General features: G+C 58.0%; 4 protein-coding genes and 1 pseudogene across 4 annotated transcripts; 2 read left to right on the plus strand and 3 right to left on the minus strand.

Moving 5' to 3' along the window:
- Positions 1-15: 15 nt before the first annotated feature.
- RNASEH2A (ribonuclease H2 subunit A) lies at positions 16-4,122 on the minus strand. The gene is made up of 8 exons (XM_039882802.1): positions 3,931-4,122; positions 3,647-3,718; positions 3,393-3,519; positions 3,202-3,289; positions 1,662-1,799; positions 1,470-1,557; positions 333-456; positions 16-221 (listed from the first exon to the last, which is right to left on the minus strand). The coding sequence occupies exons 1-8, from the start codon at positions 4,055-4,057 to the stop codon at positions 86-88; spliced, it is 900 nt and encodes a 299-aa protein (XP_039738736.1). The 5' UTR covers positions 4,058-4,122; the 3' UTR covers positions 16-85.
- Positions 3,056-3,174, plus strand: LOC120618701 (uncharacterized; annotated as a pseudogene).
- Positions 4,123-4,206: 84 nt separating the features above from the next.
- THSD8 (thrombospondin type 1 domain containing 8) lies at positions 4,207-6,753 on the minus strand. The gene is made up of 3 exons (XM_039882811.1): positions 6,363-6,753; positions 5,135-5,340; positions 4,207-4,346 (listed from the first exon to the last, which is right to left on the minus strand). Exons 1-2 carry the CDS (start codon positions 6,745-6,747, stop codon positions 5,141-5,143), a joined length of 585 nt encoding a protein of 194 aa, XP_039738745.1. The 5' UTR covers positions 6,748-6,753; the 3' UTR covers positions 4,207-4,346; positions 5,135-5,140.
- PRDX2 (peroxiredoxin 2) lies at positions 6,734-9,552 on the plus strand. Its single transcript, XM_039882806.1, has 6 exons — positions 6,734-6,848; positions 7,318-7,429; positions 7,526-7,679; positions 8,252-8,374; positions 8,541-8,671; positions 9,213-9,552. Exons 2-6 carry the CDS (start codon positions 7,327-7,329, stop codon positions 9,296-9,298), a joined length of 597 nt encoding a protein of 198 aa, XP_039738740.1. The 5' UTR covers positions 6,734-6,848; positions 7,318-7,326; the 3' UTR covers positions 9,299-9,552.
- Positions 9,553-11,671: 2,119 nt separating this feature from the next.
- Positions 11,672-13,512, minus strand: JUNB (JunB proto-oncogene, AP-1 transcription factor subunit). The gene has a single exon (XM_039882801.1). It carries the CDS (start codon positions 13,207-13,209, stop codon positions 12,169-12,171), a length of 1,041 nt encoding a protein of 346 aa, XP_039738735.1. The 5' UTR covers positions 13,210-13,512; the 3' UTR covers positions 11,672-12,168.
- Positions 13,513-17,549: the final 4,037 nt, after the last annotated feature.

Here is a 17,549-nt window from a genome sequence, read left to right on the forward strand (position 1 = left end):
ACCCTCACGTCTGGCTTTCCTTAAGCAATTTTAATCACAAACTGGGGGGACGGGGAAGGCAGGTAACAGGGGTACAGGCCAGCTCCTAGAGAGTGGTGACTGACTCCAGGCCACGTTCCTGGAAGTACCGGTGGGGAAGGCGGGGGCGAGTTCGGGGGCCTTCACTGAAGTAAGATGTGATCCTCCCAAGTCCCTCCTGATCCCCTGTTGGCGAGTCCTCCCTGTGGATAAGAGGTGGCAACACTGACCACCTTCTCTGGGGGCAGCCCTCCCAGGCCGAGCTGAGCCCTGGCCTCCCTCCCTCTTTCTCACAGGACCTCTGGGACACCCACCATGTAACGACTTCTGCTTCCTTCTCCAGGATGCTCTGGGCCGTGCGCCAACTGAACCGGACAAACTGGGGAAAGCCAAAGATGGGCTCCACGTGCTTTCTCAACCATGCTTTCGTCTTGGGATCTAGGGGAGTGGTGGGGTGAACAATGGTGATGGCCCCTGAGCTATGACATAAAGTCCCAGCTCCTCAGTCTGGCATCTTAAGTCCCATCACCTCATCTGAGGCCTCTTCTTGAGTACCTGAGACACCTTCCACTGTCTGAAACATCTTCCTGCCTCAAGAACTTTGCATAGGCAATCCACCCCCAAGTTTTCACCTGGCCGACTGTTGCTCAAGGTGCAGTTTAGGGAGACTGCCCAAGACATCTCCCTTATCCCACCAAGGACAACCAGCATTTGTGGACCATCAGGTTAATGCCCATATCCCCCATGTAACCATAAGCTCAGTGGGGACAGAGACGTTCTCATCTGTCTTGCTCACAGTTATACCTCTAGGGCTTGGCCCTGCATAGCATGTACCAGGTACTCAGTAAGCACTGAATGCTGCCCAAACTGTTTTTGGCCTGGACCTAGTTTCCTCATTTTGGCCTCACCTAAGTTCCAGTCACAGACTTACTGTGTCGCTCCACCCACCTGCCAGTCCTTTCCTGGGTCTCAGAAGGACCAGGAAGTTCCTTGAACCCCGCCACTGAATCTTCCAATCTGCCCTTGTGGGGGCAAGGGGAGTGAGGGGGGCACAATCATCTCCACTTCAGACGAGGAAACTGAGCCTCATCATGGGGGGAAAATGATGGATTTAAGCTGAGGCCACTGGACATGAGCTGGTGCCCCTCCCCCTGTCCTTTTCTCCTTAATGAATGGACAGATGTCCACTATGGGTCTCCGTCCCTCACTGGAGCTCCAGAGGAACAGCACAGAGGGAGGGAGGGAGCAGGGAGGAAGGAGCCTGCCAGCTAGAATTCAGCTCTGCCACACAATGGCTATGCTCAAGTGGCTTCCAGTCCAGGCTTCAGCCTCTTCTGCGGTGGGGTGGGGTGGGATGAGCAGAACAACTCTCAGTCTGTCCTGTCAGTGTTATCACCAGGACCGCTGTCTCAGGGCAGCTCCCACGGCAGCCCCCACTGCCATCTGCTCACCATTGGGATACCCTGAGCCATAATCGATGTCCAGGTCCTGCAGTTTTTCCACAAACTGCCAGTTCTTCACGGCTTGGTCACGTGCCACCTGTGGGCAAGACAGGCACTTGGGATTTCCGTCTCTCAAGGCACTACATCTGACCCCTGCCCAGAGGGATGCTGGAAATTGTACATGGACAGCAAGGGGCTGACCTTGGCACAGATGCTGGCAGCACTGACCACAGGGTAGAGAGCATCTGCTTTGGCCTTCACTGTCACCTCAATATCGGGAAAGCACTGCTGTAACCGCTCCTGGTATGTCTCTGGCAGCCCCACGGTGTCCACAAATACCTACAGTGGTGACAGGAAATGTATTAATTCAACATCGGGAAAAACAGCTTTACAAATAATCCGGTGTCAGAGCCTTTGTACTTGTTCCTGCTGCCTGGAATACTCTTCTCTGGGCTCATCCCCAGGCTGAATCTTTCTCAGAGGTCTCAGATCAAACATCACCTTCCAAAGAGGCTTTCCCTGATTAAGCTGTACCCATTCTACATTTATTGAGCACTACTGTATTCCATGGGCTGTGCTTGATGCAGGGAACAAGGCAGTGAACACACCAGACAAAAATCTGTGTTCTCATGGAGGGGACACCCACACCTGGGTGAGGGCTACAGACAAGAAACAGAGTAAATAATAAAAGATAGGGGAGAGTTGGAAGAGGTTAGCATTTTAAACAGAAGCATAGAGGGTGGGGAGGTTCAGGGAAGGTCACTCTGAGGTGGTGACACTCGAATAAAGGCCAAAAGAAATGAGGAGATGAGCCGTGTGGAGATCTGGAAAGTGTTCTTGGCAGAGGAGTGCCAAGTGCAAAGGCCCTGAGGTAGGACCATGTCCAGTATACTGGGCAGCAGTAGGGAGTCTCTATGGCTGAAGTGAAGATGAGTTCAGGGAGGTAACAGGGAAAGTGATCTCTACAGCAGTTACAGTTCTCAGAAATCACCTTTATTACTTACCAGCTGACTTGTCTCCCCTGACAAGTCTCCCCTGACTTGGCCATGAATCTCTGAGGACAGGGCCCTTGTCCATCTGCTTCAGTACTGCATCATCAGCTCCACACTCCACTTTCCAGTCCTGGACCTCAGCCACCAACTCAGCAAGGCCTTCCTTGTTCCATTCCCTTCCTCAAGTGTATTTATTTGCCTTTGTTATTCTCTCAAAACAATCTGTTGTTCGCCTTAGAGACTCATTGCAATGCCAATTTATATTTCTCTGATAATTTAATCTCGTTCTCTTCCCCTTGATTGTGAGTCAAGATTTACATTACAAAAGATGACTGTCTGCTGCTGCTATGTTGGGAGCAGATTGTAGGGGAGGGGGCTGGAGATGGGGGACCAGGGAAGAGGATGGGGCAGGCGTCCAGGAGGAAAGGGTGCCCTAGACTAGGATAAGTGGACAGATGTGTAATTTGTTTTGGACACTGAGCCTTTAGGATACAGAGATAGATGGGGGTGGGGTTGTGGGTCCCACCATGGTCCTCAGTGGGGCAGACACATATTAGGGTGGGAAAAGCAGTAGGAAATCAACAGCAACAAATATTCCTGAGGGTCTACGGCCATGCTACCCTGAACACACCCACTCTTGTCTGATCTTGGAAGCTAAGCAGGGTCTGGCCTGGTTAGCACTTGAATGGGAGACCACCTAGGAATACCGGGGACTGTAGGCTTTAAGAAAAAAGAAATTCCTAGCTCACCTGAGCAACATTCACACCCTGATCCAAAGCATACTGCACCAAACCAGCGGCTGTATCATGGGACAGGGAGTTCAAGTTGTATTTGACCCTGCAGTGGGGAACAGAGCTCAGTCAACCCCATTCCAGCAATGGATCCATTCCAGCCTATGCCGGCTGCCTCTCCGCCCTGGCCTGTCCAGGGGACCCCTCACCGTCCAAGCATGCTGGTAGAGATGAGGTTTGGAGACAGCACGTCCAGTGCCCAGCCCACAAAGTTCCTGTCCTCCTCCATTTTTGCAAAGAGCCTGTCCCGCTCGCTCTCCGACAGGGTCTTTGAGTCTGGGAAGTAGGTTAAGAGAGAAGGGAGAGCAGCTGGTTCTACCACTTCCTGTTGTCTCTCTGCAGCTGGCACCCGCCGCTCCACATGCCCAGTAACCCCCTCCCCAGACATACAACTCGGGCTCACCTGCCACTTTCAGGGCCTTCAAATCTGCCAGGCGTGACAAGGGGCAATAACAGATGGCGTAGACCATGGGGCCTGGGGAAGGGGAAGCGGGGTTCCAATCAGTGAGCCCGCGAAAACTGCCATCCCCGCTCCATCATCAGTGTTTTTTCCGGTGCCATCACTAATGCCATGGCCATCACCACTACCAACCTCCACCCCGAATGCGGTGCAATCCCGTCTCCCGTTCCACTGCAGTTTGCATCCCTTTTATCACGTCCCTCCCAAACTCGGCCCTAGGAGCGCACCCAACACCGGGCCCCGGCCCGCTTCATCGACGCCCAGGACGCAAGGTTCCTTGCGGCACACCGCCGGCACAGGCGAGTTTAGGCGACAGCGACCAGTATTGTCTCTCTCCAGCTCGCTGAGATCCATGCCGCCTCGGCCGCCGCCACCAGCCGCAGGAATGAAGTCCGCAGAAACAGGTCTGGGCGCGCGTTTTCTGCCAGTCCCTCAGTGGCTCTAGCTCCCCACCAATTAGCACACAGGACACGCCTCCGACGCCGCTGACGTCTGCGCAGCCGACGCCGACGCCGCTGTCGTACCGCTTCCTGGGATCTGTAGTTCCCGAGACCGACCGCGGAGCTCTGAATTTGGGAAACGGGGTGGGCGGGGTCGCTTTCGAAGCTCCGCTCTGGAGTCTCTGGAGCCTCACCCGCCGGAGCTGATGAGAGGAGAGGGAAATAAGTGGGAAACTGAGGCCAGCCTTGGCGGACCGGACCGGGCCGGGCCTAGAAGGTGAAATACCACTACACTCCCAGAATTTGGGTGCCTGCATCATTGGGTCCCCGTCCCCGACCTGGACTCAGGCCATGTGCACTTGTCGATCCCTGCAACTCCATACAGTCTAAGCCCCCTGGACTAGGTATCCCCGATCCCACTGGGCTCAGGTCTTCGGATTTGGGATCCCCCAACTCCCTCTCTCTAAGTACCTCATCCGGATTTCCGCCCCCTCTTCCTACCCTCTCATTTGAGCTAAGCCTCCCCTTCCTCCGAACCGAGATTTACGATCCCAAGACCTCAACAGACTTCTGCTTAGAGTCTTCGCCCACCATGCAGGCTCATTCTCCCCACCTCTGGGTTTATATCCTATCCCAACTCCTCCCTTCTCCTTTTCTCACCCCATCTTATTCCCTGGTCTCCTCTGCCTATGGATCCCTGGCCCTCACCAGACTCATGCCCCTTTCTCAGGGTCACAGCTCCTACGTCTTCGTTTCCCCTTCCTTGCCCCCCACTATCTTTCTTCCTTTCTCCTCGGATATCAGCAGGGTTCACATCTCCAGACTCAGCTGTCTCCTCCCCACACTACCTTCAAGCCCCCGACAAGGGGCCCCAGATCTCCCTTCCCGGTGCCCGCCTCCTACGCGCCACCCACAGGCCTTCCTCTCTTCCCGCCCACCCTATGACTTGCCAGCCCGCCCTGGCCCCGCCTCCTCTGCTCCCGTCTCTCACTCGGTCTCAGGGCCTCCAGTCGCAGTCGATCGGCTTGCAGGGTGAACAATCTCGTTGCCTGCAGGGCCGCACTTGCACCAGGTTCTCGCGGTCCATGAACACCGGGCCCGGCGCTGTGCCCAGCACCTCGCGACTGCGCTCCTGCTTGCCCAGGTCGCAAAGGCAGCGCCACTTTCCCCACGGGCCAAGGATCGAGTCCTCCACTTCTAGGAATAGAGGGCTAGGTCGGGGTTAACCTACCCGCCAACCCTCCTGTAACGGGGAAGGAAGATAAACACCCAAACAGCAACAGCTCTTGTTTGCAGGACTGTGCTTCTGTGCCAGGCACCCTGCCACAGATGATCTAATTTTAATCTTCCTTTAGTCCCAGATGGGGAAACCGAGACCTCGAAAGAGTAAGCCACCCTTCTGAGCTCCCGCATCTGGTGAGTTGCCCAGAGGGACTGCAAACTAACACTGCCCACCTGTGCCAGCTTACCCAGTTGGGACTGTGGCACTACACCCCTGGTGCCCACCATCTGAAGCTGACTCCCATCTTCAGGGAAGTGATAATGAGCCTGTCCAACAGGCACAGTGCCACTAGACCAGCAGGTCGGTCAGGTGGTAAATTAAATGACATAATTAGCATAATAAAGGTACTTAAAACCCCTGGTGCTCTCCTAGTACGTAGAGGAAAACCACTGAGTAGGATCACTTTTAAAGAAGCTACAACTTACTGAGCGTGTAACCACTCCTCTTTCCAAGGTTCTTTTACAGACTTCTACCTAAACCTCTATAAGACAAGTGCCAATTCACGAAGCCTCCATCACACGGCACTCCCTGGCACACTTCCCCCTAAATCTTTGCCTTACTGGCTTTTCTTGTCATGACAGCTATATTGGTTACCTATCTCCTTCAGTTGGGCCTTTAGAAGTTGACCTGCCTTCTTTTTCTATCTTTGCGCTTCCTACCACCTATCCATGATTTTATGGATGTGCCCGTTGGGTCCTGCTCCCATACCCTCTCTCCGTGTAAGCTGCTTAAAGGCAGTATCTATTTCAATTCACAGAAAAAAGGCAGTATCTATTTCAATTCACAGAAAAAATTGAGCCTCAGAGATAAATAACCAGCCCAGTGTGGAGCTGGGCGGAGATGTGAAGTCCACGGAGGAGGGTCTGCTTACAGCCAGCTGGCAAAGTGGGGCAATGGAGAACCTTTCCGCACCGTCACAGCCGCGACCTGTGGTTACCTTTTCCCTGATGCTGCAGCCGCAACTGCTCCCAGGTGTCGCCTTTCCCCTGCTCGCCAAAGTAATAGTAGTCGGGGGAGACCTGGGCAGGGGTCGCCAGCAGCAGAAGCATCAGAGGCAGCAGCAGCAGAGCCTCTGGGCTCCCGGCCATGCCGGACTCCAACCGCCCCCGGCGCGCTCCGGGGCTAAGCCTGGCGCGGGGGTCTGTGGAGCCCGCATTACCCCTTCGGGCGGGGGCAAGCCGTCGCGGCCCACACCTGCAAGCCTCCCCCAGTGGCCCGGCAGGCGCGTGTACCCAGCCGGCTCCGCTCCCCCTCCCCTGCAGTGGTAGTGGACCCGACCGCTCCGCCTGTCTCCCCTCCCCTCCCCCCGCCCTGCGCGTCATGGTTCCGGCTGCGCATAAAAGGCTCCGCGGCCTTTTGCGCACTGGGCGCTGAGAAACGCGAGTCTGCAAGTCTGCTGTTGTGTGTACCCTTGCTCACGCAGGTAGGGACACCTGGAGCGCATCCAATTGGGGGCAGCCCCCTTGGAGCCGCTTCGGCCCTTGTCGGTCCTCCGCGCTGGCCTCCTTTGTTTTCCACCCGCCGTGGTGGCCGCCTTTGTGCTTGGGGGGGAAACCGAGGCCAGAGTCGCAGGCCGCATCGCCAGATTCCCCGCCCCCTGCTCGCGGGGGCCCTTCCCGGGGCGGTGGGCCAGAGCCACCGCGCTCGGGCCGACACGCAAATGAGGACCCGGTGGCAGCAGCCGAGCCGCCCTTGCTGAACCGGCAGCGGGTCTCCAGTGGCCTCGAAGCCGCACAGAGCTGGTACCAGGGAGGGTGCAGAGCAGTGCTGCTGCCTCTGCCGCTGACTCAGTCACCCGGCCCAGCACGGAGCGTGACCTTGGGAAGCGAGGACAAAGGGTCTTCCCGGACGCACTGACCGGGCGGGGGCGGGGGCGGGGGGTTTCGTCTCAGCTTTCAGTCATGGCCGCCGGTAACGCGCACATCGGAAAGCCAGCCCCGGACTTCCAGGCCACCGCCGTGGTGGATGGCGCCTTCAAGGAGGTGAAGCTTTCTGACTACAGAGGTAAGGGCGGCCTGGAGAGGACTCGAGTGGGGGCGGGGTCCTGGCATTCGAGGTGCGGGGCCCTCACACCCGGTTTGTTCCCGCCTCCTTCCCCAGGGAAATACGTGGTGCTCTTTTTCTACCCGTTGGACTTCACTTTTGTGTGCCCTACGGAGATTATCGCTTTCAGCGAGCATGCCGAGGATTTCCGCAAGCTGGGCTGCGAGGTGCTGGGGGTCTCTGTCGACTCTCAGTTCACCCACCTGGCTTGGTATTAGCAGGGACCAGCAGGGAGGGAGGGCGAAGCTGGGCCTAAACCTCTACAAGGCCCGAGCTGTGTGTATTCAGCCTCTGTGCCTCTTTTCTCATCTGGAAAATATGGAAATAATGGCTGCTAAATCCTTAAGGATAATGACAGTAATTAGCGTTTGGAAACTAGTTGCTTGGTGAGGAGTTACAAATGCTTTATCTCACTTAAGGCAAAGCAGTCTTCCTCCCAAGAACTATTTCAAGAAGGTGGCAACTCCAGTTCAAGGGAGTGAAGGGCTGGGTCTCAGGACACAGGAGAATGGGGACTCTGTCCCAAGATGCCAGAGGCTGCCAGCATATGTGAAGCCACTTTGCTGGAATAGGCAAGCTGGCTTAGTCTTCCCAGCTATGGGAAACAGCCTGCACACCCACTTCAGGGCGGGGTGGGTGGGACTCCCAGGGCCTTGCTCTAAAGCCCCTTATCTCTTGCCTCCAGCACCCCCTCTCCAGCCCTTATCACACCCAGGCCCACAGGGTGAGGACCCTGCTATGCCAGGCATTCTGAGGTCCCAACCCTGTCTCCTGCACCCCCAGGATTAACACCCCCCGGAAGGAGGGAGGCTTGGGCCCCCTGAACATCCCCCTGCTGGCGGATATAACCAGAAGCTTGTCCAACGATTATGGCGTGCTGAAGAAAGACGAAGGCATTGCCTACAGGTACTGTGGGGTCCTCAGGGGACACCCATCCTCAAGATGAGGGGACCATTCTTGGGCAATGCCCTCCCTTCCCCTAGCCCTGTGGCTGGCAGGGAGATGGTGCTCCTTTCCCTTGCCCTGCCAGTGGGAGCTCCCAGCTCCTTACCATGAACCCTGATATCTTCAGAGGCCTCTTTATCATCGATGGCAAGGGTGTCCTTCGCCAGATCACCATCAATGATTTGCCTGTGGGGCGCTCCGTGGACGAGGCTCTGAGGCTGGTCCAGGCCTTCCAGTACACAGATGAGCATGGGGAAGGTGAGTGAACACACATTCACATGTGTTCACACATGAGTAGGTATGCAGCTCCTCTCTAGTCACTCGTGCACATTCACTGCGTGCTCTATCACCTGTGTGACATGGATATGAGGACCCCAAAGAAGATTTGGTTCAGGGCCTTGTCTGCAGAAGTTTCTAGTCTGGTGGGAGAGATATCCCAACACAAGGATGGGGAATTAGGAGGTAATAAAGTTCTACAGAGAAGGTATTTGAGAAGGTGTGTGTCAAGGTAGGCTTGAATAATTTTAGTGCCTTCTTGGGTGGTGGGCACAGCCTGACTAGTCTCGCAAAGTCCAGTAGGGCTGGGGCTGAGAAAGATGGGGCTAAAGGGGCCAAAATATATAAATATGTCAACCACAAAATCTTGCACCTGGGCTTAGGGGCTTCTGTTAACAGAGGGTGTGGTCTTGGGCCTTGGTTTTTGTTCTGCAACTCGGACTCCTGCTTTGCCTCTCACTACTGCCCTAACTTGAATATTTGGGCTGTAGCCTCACCTGTGCATCCTTGTGTCTTCTCACAGTCTGTCCCGCTGGCTGGAAGCCAGGCAGTGACACAATCAAGCCCAACGTGGAAGACAGCAAGGAATACTTCTCCAAACACAACTAGACTGGCAGACAGGCACCAAGCTTGGGCTCTTGGCCCCAACCTGTGCCCCCACCTGGGTGCCTTGTGCTAGCCCAGGAAAGGCCAGACCTGCCCCTTCACATTCCACCGTCTGTGATCCTAGAGGGCTAGGCCAAGGCCTTTTCATGTTCCTGGCTGAGTAGTAATGGTGACACCCCCCCTCCCCCCGCTCCCTGTAGCCCACCTAACGGGGCACAGGCTAGAAGTGACCAATAAAGTATTAGGGACAGATATGAGCCCGTGTTGGTGTGGTCTGTCCTGGTGTGTCCACACCCTTCCTTTCCTACAGGCTCTGGCCTGGGGAACTGACACTGTAGTTACTTATCTTCACCACAAGGTGGAAGTCTTACCCCATGCTCATTGCTTACTCCTCCGCCTGAGGGCAGTTTCCCTGGTGGGGTGTGGGGATGCTGTTTACCCCTTACTGGGAGCAAGTCCCAGTATGCCCTACATGAACCTGACCTTGCAGGGCTGTGCCCACACCTGCCTTCAGCCAGGCTGGGTTCAAATGCCATTTAAGAGCTGTGATCCTCCTTGGCTTTTATCAGGAAAATGGGAATAGACAACCAAGCCAGATCACCATGCATGTTAAAAGGAAAAAAGTATGGGAAGCTCAGGGCCCAGTGAATGGTTACTACGATGGGCTTCTGGGCCTGGAAGAAGAGTCCAGTCTTATGGGAAAGAGAGTAGGGACCCAGTCTTGAACAGAAACCAAGAACAGGGGCTTGAGATACATGCATAGTAGGCAAGTTCTGCCTCACCACAGGTTGGTAAGGCCACCTGTCCACCCTTAGAGGAGAAAGAAGGGTGATGGTTAGGCTGGGAGGCAGGTGTCAGGAGCAAGGCAATATTCCCAGGAGTGCAGTTTGATGCATGTGTGTCCAGGCAAGTGATTTTGCCACTCTGAGGCCCCATTTCCTTCCACAGAACAGGAGTAACATGCTCATTTAATCCAAAGACCCATTATTAATATTGCTATCCAGCCTAATACCCTCCAAGGTTACTCGTTTCAGCTTTGGAATTTTATCTATCCTCCCCAAGGCCCTGTATGGTCTTCTCTGACCTCATCTTCAACCCTCCTGGTTTACTCCACTCCAGGCACACTGGCTTCTCACTGTTCTTTAACAGGCTGATCTTGTTCTGGCCAGAGGAACTTTGCATGTGCTGTTGTCCAGAACACGGTTACCTCGGATTTTCTGAGGGTCAGGCTTCTTCAAATCTGGTCTCATTCAAGGTCCACTTTCCCAATCCATTCTCCAAAGCAGCTCATCTCCCCCATCCCATCACTACCACTTTGACCTGTTTTCTTTTTCTGGCACTTAACCACCATCTCCGAATCATGTTTCCTTGTTTATTATCTGTCTGCCTGCTGTGGTCCAAGCTGTCTCCAAGGCCCCGTTCAGAAGTTTACAAATGAATTAACGAACTGTCTGTTCTGCCCACCTTACCTGTGGCCTAGTTTCTCGGCCTGTGTTTTTCCTCGGCTGTTCTGGGGTCTTTCCGCTCCAAGACCAGCCTGACCCTCCGCCCCCGGAACGCACCAGCCGGCCGCCTACCCGCCCCAACTGCGGGGGAGGGAGCCCGCGCGAGGGCGTCAGCTGCGCCTGGTGGCCTGAGCAGCCACCCCGGCAGGACCAGACCTGGCAGTCGCCCCGCTCCCGGCCTGGCACCGGGCAGACAGGAGCCGCCCTTCCTGGGCGGGAGTGAGGGGGACCGCGGCAGCAACGACGCACAGGCTGCAGCAACCCCCCGCTCGGATCAGGTCAGACAGCGTGGGCGCGGTGGGGTCCTGGCGCCAGCCAGAGGGAGGCTCTGGGGTGGCTCCCGGAGCCCAGGAGCGCAGCCCGCCCACCGCGGATGCTCTGGACCCAGCCCTGGGGCTTTCCGGGCCCGGGCAGACGCCCGCCTGGGAAAATCCCGGCCCCTTTCCGGGCGCCGCGGCCCTGCCCGGCAGAGCGGGGGAGGGGATTCCCGGAATCTGCCCGGAGACCGCCGTCGCGTCACTGGACAGAATCCGCCCATATATGGACAGCGCTTCCGCTGCGTCAGCTGGGAAAGCCCCAGCGCGCGCGGCGGTACAGGGCCGCGCCTGCGCTCTGCGCGTCTCGCCCCCAGGCATCCTGCCCCAAGGTGCTGGGAGGTAGGGTCGCGTCCCCACCCTGGACTTTCCAACCCCCGGGATCAGAGGACTCGTGGAGGATTGGACGCTCGAGCTGGGGCTGCGAAGTACCTGGGCAGAACGAGCGAGGGGACACAGATACCGGAGCGAACAACAAACAGCAGTGGAGTGGGGGCAGTCCAGTATTCTCCTCCCTCCGCCCTCCCGGCTTGGAAAAAAAGGACAACAGAAATTAATAAAGAACAATTTTTTTTTTTACTTAAATAGATTCAATAAAAAGTCAGAACAACAAACGCACACACACAAACACATCTTAAAATAAACTCTTTAGAAGACCAAGTACGTGTTTCTTATCCACAGTATGGTGCAGAGTGGGGAGGGCAGGGGGCAGGGGTTCCCTCCCCAGAGTACCCTCGGGTTTGAGTACCGGGTGGCGGGGCCAGCTCCGCCGCGATCGCCCCCTTCTCCCCTCCCTGTTAAATACACAAATATATTATATTCAATATGAATCGAGTCTGTTTCCAGCAGAAAAAAAAGACATACAAAATACGAGGAAGGGGGCCTTGTAAACGTCGAGGTGGAAGGACTGGGCGCAGAGCGGGCGGGCAGGAGTCCAGTGTGGTTTTCGGCGCCCCTATGCCCCGGGGCGGGTGCCCACCGCCTGCCCCCTCGCCCCTTGGGAGGCGTGCGCCCAGCCGTCCAGGCTGGGGGAATGTCCGTACAGGAGAAGTGCTCAGAAGGCGTGTCCCTTGACCCCGAGCAGCAGCTGGCAGCCGTTGCTGACGTGGGTCATGACCTTCTGTTTGAGCTGGGCCACCTGCTCCCGGAGGAGGCCGGCAGTGCTCGAGAGCCCTGCGTTCTCTGCCTTGAGTGTCTTCACCTTGTCCTCTAGGCGCGCGATGCGCTCCAGCTTCCGCTTCCGGCACTTGGTGGCGGCCAGCCGGTTCCGCAGCCGCTTGCGCTCCACTTTGATGCGCTCCTGGTCTTCCATGTTGATGGGGGACACTGGCGGCGTGGCGTCGCGGCTGCGCGCCTCGGGCACGGTCTGCGGTTCCTCCTTGAAGGTGGAGGCGCCGCGGCCCAAGCCCAGCTGCGCCGGGTGGCCGCCGGCAAAGGGCGGCGCGTGTGGGAGGTAGCTGATGGTGGCCGTCGGGTACGAGCTCCCGGTCCCGACGGCGGCCCCGGCGCCTCCGGAGGGCGCAGAAGCTGGGGAATAGCTGCCGAGGGTGGTGTAGACGGGAGGCGGCTCCGGGCCGGCGTAGACACTTCCAGGCCCAGCCGAGGGTCCCCCGCTGGCACCCAGGGAGACGTTGGGGGGCGTCACGTGGTTCATCTTGTGCAGGTCGTCCAGGGCTTTGACAAAGCCGTCGGCGAAGCCCTCCTGCTCCTCGGTGACACCGCCCCCCGCGGCCCCCGCACCTCCACTGCTGCCACCCCCGCGGGGGTAAAAGTACTGTCCCGGGGGCGTGGGCGTCGTCGTGATCACGCCGTTGCTGTTGGGGACGATCAGGCGCTCCAGCTCTGATGAGGCGAGCTTGAGCGACGCGCCTGTGTCCGAGCCCTGGCCGGAAAAGTAGCTGCCTCCACCACTGCCCTCTGGGCCGGGGCCCCGCGCTCCGGGTCCTTTTAGACCTCGGTAGGGGTCGGCAAGGTTCAGCGCCAGGCTGGGTTTCAGGAGTTTGTAGTCGTGTAGAGAGAGGCCCGGGGCCCGGCCGTATCCCGCTGCTGCGTATGAGTCGTCGTGGTAGAAGGGCTGTTCCATTTTAGTGCACATCCGGGCGGTCCGAGCGGTCTGGGGGGGTCCCTGCGGGGCCGCCCCGGGCCTCGCTGCTGCGATTGGTGCTCTGTCTGCAGCGGTGGCTGGACTGGATGTCTGCACGCGCGGTCCCGAATACTGATAGCGGCCCGAAGAGGCCAGCCGGCCGCGGTGCGCGGAAGGTCTATGCGGCTTCTCGAGACCTTCTGCCCTTCTCTGGCGCGCTAGCGTTCTGGGTGTCGCTACCCCCAGCTCTCTGCTCTCTGCTCCCTGCTGGATCCGAAGGTGGCCTGCCGCGCTCAAGGTCCCAGCAGCTCAGCCGGAGCCACACGCCTTTATACCGCGATTGTAAGCTGCGGAAGTGCGCTCTGATTGGCCGTCGCGCGAGCCGGGCCCCCGCGCCCCCCTCCTAGAGCGTGGGGAAGGGGAGGAGGCGGCTCGCGTCACTGTCAGGAAGCGCGTGTCCTTGTAAACAGCGGCCACGGGCTGGGTGGCTTGGCGAGGCTGCAGGGGGAGGGCTGGGACCCTGGGCAAGGAGGAAGGACGCTGGGGCGGCTGGGAGGCACATCAGGGAGGGCCCAGGAGGACAATGACACCCCTGGAGAGGATGAGGGACAGAGAAAACAGTACAGAGCAAGTGTGTGTGTGTGTGTGTGTGTGTGCACTGTGTGTGTGGCAGGAGGGGGGTGGTCCCAGGTTATACACAGAAAGGCTTGAGAAACCCAGAGTATCCGAGAGGGATTGGAGGGCTGAGAATACACTGGAAGACCCCATAAAAGAGAGACGATAGGGTTAAGCAGCGTAAATGGGAGACGTCTGACTCAGGAATTGAGTGAGGGTCCCGAGTACAGAGGGGCTGAGGAACTAGAATTTTCATGGGAGGGACCGAACCCAGGAAAAATGAGAAGATGGGGGGAGATGAAAAGGGTACACAGGAGGGGCTTCAGGATCCATTATGCAAGAAATGAGTAAGGGTCCTGGAGTCTATGGGAGAGACTGAAGATCCTCCATTGAAGGGAAGAGGAAAAAATTGGGTGAATATAGATATGCAGAAGAGAGGGGTGATGAGCCAGGAGAGATGTGGGGGAGGAGAGGGCCTCAGGAGGACACATGATGCCCTGGAGTAGGATGTCGAAGGCACTGTCACAGGTTGGGGTCACTGGGGTCATCTGCGAAGCTCTGATGAAGGAGAATTATTGTTGAGGCACACCTTCAGAGCTGAGATGACAATGACAGAGGGCCCGGGTTGAGATGTGAGGCAAGGGGGTATCTGTGAAGGTCGTGGGGACTTGGACTACTGGGTCTTTCATGATTGGCGCACCTGTGATTGTGGGTAACGTCTAGGCTCCTGTATACCGTCTCCATCCAAAGCCCTCCCCCATTGACCCTGGGCTTGACGGACACCGTGTCGGCTTCTGGTGCCTGGACTCAGCCTGACGGCCGGGGTGCGGTCGACTCTAACCCCACTCCTTCCTTAGAAACAGGCCGGGGAAGAGCTCCGCGGCAGGAAGTGTGGCAACAGCCCTGGGGGAAGGAGCCCGGCCCTGCTTCCGTCACTCAGATCCTACGGGATCGTGCGCCCCGCCCTCGGCCCGGCGGGTTTCCGCGTCTCGGAAGAGGAACCTGGATGCGCGACCCCGGCGCAGAGCAGGGTGCGACCCCAGCCGCAGAGGCCTCCAGTCACTGTCTCCCCCGTCCAGCAATGGTTCAGCCCGCGGCTCCCGCGGATGATCTCCGAGGAAGGCGGTCGGGGACGATTCCATTGGCCCGACAGATGGGGGGGAAGTGGCAAGGCCTGGTCGTCACGGCAACAGGCCGGTATCAGAGTGCAGGCTGGGGGCGGGGTGGTCCCCGGAGTCTCTCGCCGACGCCCATATAAGGGCACAGGAAGGGGTGGGGCCTGCGCTGTCCCGGGCCCCCGAGCCAGCAGCCGGGAGCCCGGGTATCTCTGCCAGGTCCCAGGGCGCGCCCGGGCCCCCGGACGGCTAGTCCCGACCAGCCCCAGCCGCCGCCCCCAGGGCTCTCATGGCCGCCTGGCCAGGCCCCACCCAATGGCGCTGGAGCCGCGTCCTACCAGGCCCGGCCCGGCCCGACCCAGCCCAGCAGGTCCCCGCCTGCCCGAGGGCCTGGGTCGGACTTCGCCCCTGGACGGACCTGGCGCGGAGGGGGCGGGTCCATGCCTCGAGGCGCCCCCGGCTGCCTCCTTCCTTGGGGCGGGGTACCTTTCCTTTCTGTCGGGAGATCTAGGGCCCCTCACAAACACACCTAGGGGCTGGGGTGCCCCCTCCCTCACTCATGCAGGCAAGGGCCCCTGACAACTGTTTTAGTCTGGGGGTTTCATCAACCATCCAGAATACCTAGTGGGGTTCCCTCCCTCTCCAGAGTATCTCCCTCATCGGAGGGCTCCCCTTCCCTCCTGTCAGAAGAGACCTGAAAATCCAAAGAGAGAATATAGGAGGAACCAGGAGACCCTCCCCCAGTAAGGATTGGGTGGCAATTTAGATGGTAAGGCTTCCAGTTAGACTTAAGGTGGGACTTCCAAACAGGATGTGAGCTACTAAAACAGGAGGTGAGAAGCTCAGTCTCTCTCTGAGAGGCGTCGGTCTGGAATGATGGAAGTTTCTTTAGGGTAGAGAGAGGCTGAGGATGAGGTTCGCCGTCTTTTGTAGGGAAGACAGAGCTCACCAAGGGTAGGGGAGAAAAGGAAAATGAAAGAGGCGAAAGAGAAACTGAACATGTGGGGGCAGGGGGAAGTCCAGCAGAGCGGTGGCATTGGGGAGGAAGGTCCCATGAGAAGCTGGGGTCGTCCCTGTCTTTGGTCTTTGGAGGTTCTTGTGACCCCTGGGTGCCCCCTCTTGTCCTCCCCTTGCTTAAACTGCTCCCCTCCCCCGCCCCAGGCTCTAGGGAGATTCCAGCGGCCGCTGAGTCTGGCCGGAAAGCTGCCAAGGCCTGTGTCTCCCGCCCAAGCTAATAACTGCAGCTGACATCTGGCCTGGGGCCCTGCGGGAGGGGGGAGCAGTGGGCAGGGTTGGGGGGCTGGGCAGGTCTGGCTAGAGGGCAGCATCTCATGAAGCCAACCTTCAGGTATCACTGGCCAAGAGGGCACAGTGAGTCAGCCCTGGCCAGTGCTGAGACTGGCTAGGCTGGGGGAGTCTTGGAGAGAGGTGAGCCAAGCCAGAGGGGGTCAAGATGGAGGGCAAGGACTCAGCAAGGAAAAGTGGGTGTACGGGGGCGGGAGTCAAGGCAGGGAGAGATGGCCAGAGAGACAAACCAGGGGCAGGGTTAGCGTCATGCAGACAGACAGCAAGACTCAGACACTTAAGATAGGCAGACAGACTGAGAAATAATTATTATTTTAATAGCTAACACTTACATGGCTCTTGCCATGGGCTAGGCACTCTTCTAAGTGGTTTATATGGAGTAACTCATTGCCTGCTTCCAACTACCCAGTGAAATGCATGCTATGCCCCTCCACTTACCAGACAAGAAAACTGAGGCACAGGAAGGTAAAGAACTTGCCTAATGGTAAAGAACTTGCCTAATGTCCCACAGCTGTAAGTGTTGGAGTTGAGAAGTGCCCCGAGCTGTCTGGCTCCAGAGCATTAGCCACTATACTGTAGATAATCATAGGTAGAGGGGGCTTTATGCAGTACCAACTGCATGCCAAGCTCTGCGGGCCCTTTCACAGAGGGTCTCCTTCAAGTTGGAGAGAAATGGAGTTGCCACAAGTACCTGCTGGTTGGGGGGACAGGCCAGCATGTTGGAGTGGGGTCGGGTCGCTCCATACGCTCTGCAAGGGTGTTTGAACAGGGGGTGGGGATCAGGCCAGCAAGGGAGGGCGAGGGCGGGGGCCCAGCTGAGCTGGTACAGCAGGTTCCAGGCCCCTGCCAGTCTCACCCTTGTGGCCTGGGCACCACCCCCTCACGCCGCCCCACTGGCGCCAAGGCCCCTGTGAGGAGGGTGTGAGGATAACCCCCTCCCCCGCCTGGCCTGGGTGCCCAGATTGGCAGCTGGGAACTGCCCAGCCCCTGGGCTCCAGACCAGGACCTAGAGGAGCACTCTGTGCCCAGGCTTCCCCCATGCCCAGGGGCCCAGGGCTTGGTGGGGGATAAGGGGGAAGTTCACCCACCCCCACTCATGGGTCTCTCTGGGGCTTTTGGCCTTGACATGAGGGACTTCTCCTTCTCATAAATAGCCCGGTGACCCCCCCACCCCGGCCCGACTGACCAGTGTGGCCCTCACCAGGAAACTGGGCTGGGGGCTGCGTGTGAGTCAGCTAGTGGGCAGGCCAGGGCGAGAACCCACAAGTCATAGCACCCAACCTCTCGCGTCCCTGCCCTTGGGTGTGGACAGGCAGC

The sequence above is a fragment of the Pteropus medius genome, unplaced genomic scaffold, assembly GCF_902729225.1.
Source record: "Pteropus medius unplaced genomic scaffold, Ma_sr-lr_union100, whole genome shotgun sequence".
In the NCBI taxonomy this organism is placed as follows: Eukaryota; Metazoa; Chordata; class Mammalia; order Chiroptera; family Pteropodidae; genus Pteropus; species Pteropus medius.

Excerpts from the sequence above, each read along its gene's own strand:
- RNASEH2A (XM_039882802.1), bottom strand. The coding sequence starts at position 4,057 with ATGGATCTCAGCGAGCTGGAGAGAGACAATACTGGTCGCTGTCGCCTA. Across the intron at positions 3,520-3,646 it reads GAAGGCCCTGAAAGTGGCAG|ACTCAAAGACCCTGTCGGAG; the intron begins GTGAGCCCGAGT and ends CCTACTTCCCAG. Across the intron at positions 222-332 it reads GAAGCAGAAGTCGTTACATG|GGAGGACTCGCCAACAGGGG; the intron begins GTGGGTGTCCCA and ends TCTTATCCACAG.
- THSD8 (XM_039882811.1), bottom strand. The coding sequence starts at position 6,747 with ATGACGCGCAGGGCGGGGGGAGGGGAGGGGAGACAGGCGGAGCGGTCG. Across the intron at positions 5,341-6,362 it reads GCTGCAGCATCAGGGAAAAG|AAGTGGAGGACTCGATCCTT; the intron begins GTAACCACAGGT and ends CTCTATTCCTAG.
- PRDX2 (XM_039882806.1), top strand. The coding sequence starts at position 7,327 with ATGGCCGCCGGTAACGCGCACATCGGAAAGCCAGCCCCGGACTTCCAG. Across the intron at positions 7,430-7,525 it reads GAAGCTTTCTGACTACAGAG|GGAAATACGTGGTGCTCTTT; the intron begins GTAAGGGCGGCC and ends CTCCTTCCCCAG. Across the intron at positions 7,680-8,251 it reads CAGTTCACCCACCTGGCTTG|GATTAACACCCCCCGGAAGG; the intron begins GTATTAGCAGGG and ends CTGCACCCCCAG.
- JUNB (XM_039882801.1), bottom strand. The coding sequence starts at position 13,209 with ATGTGCACTAAAATGGAACAGCCCTTCTACCACGACGACTCATACGCA.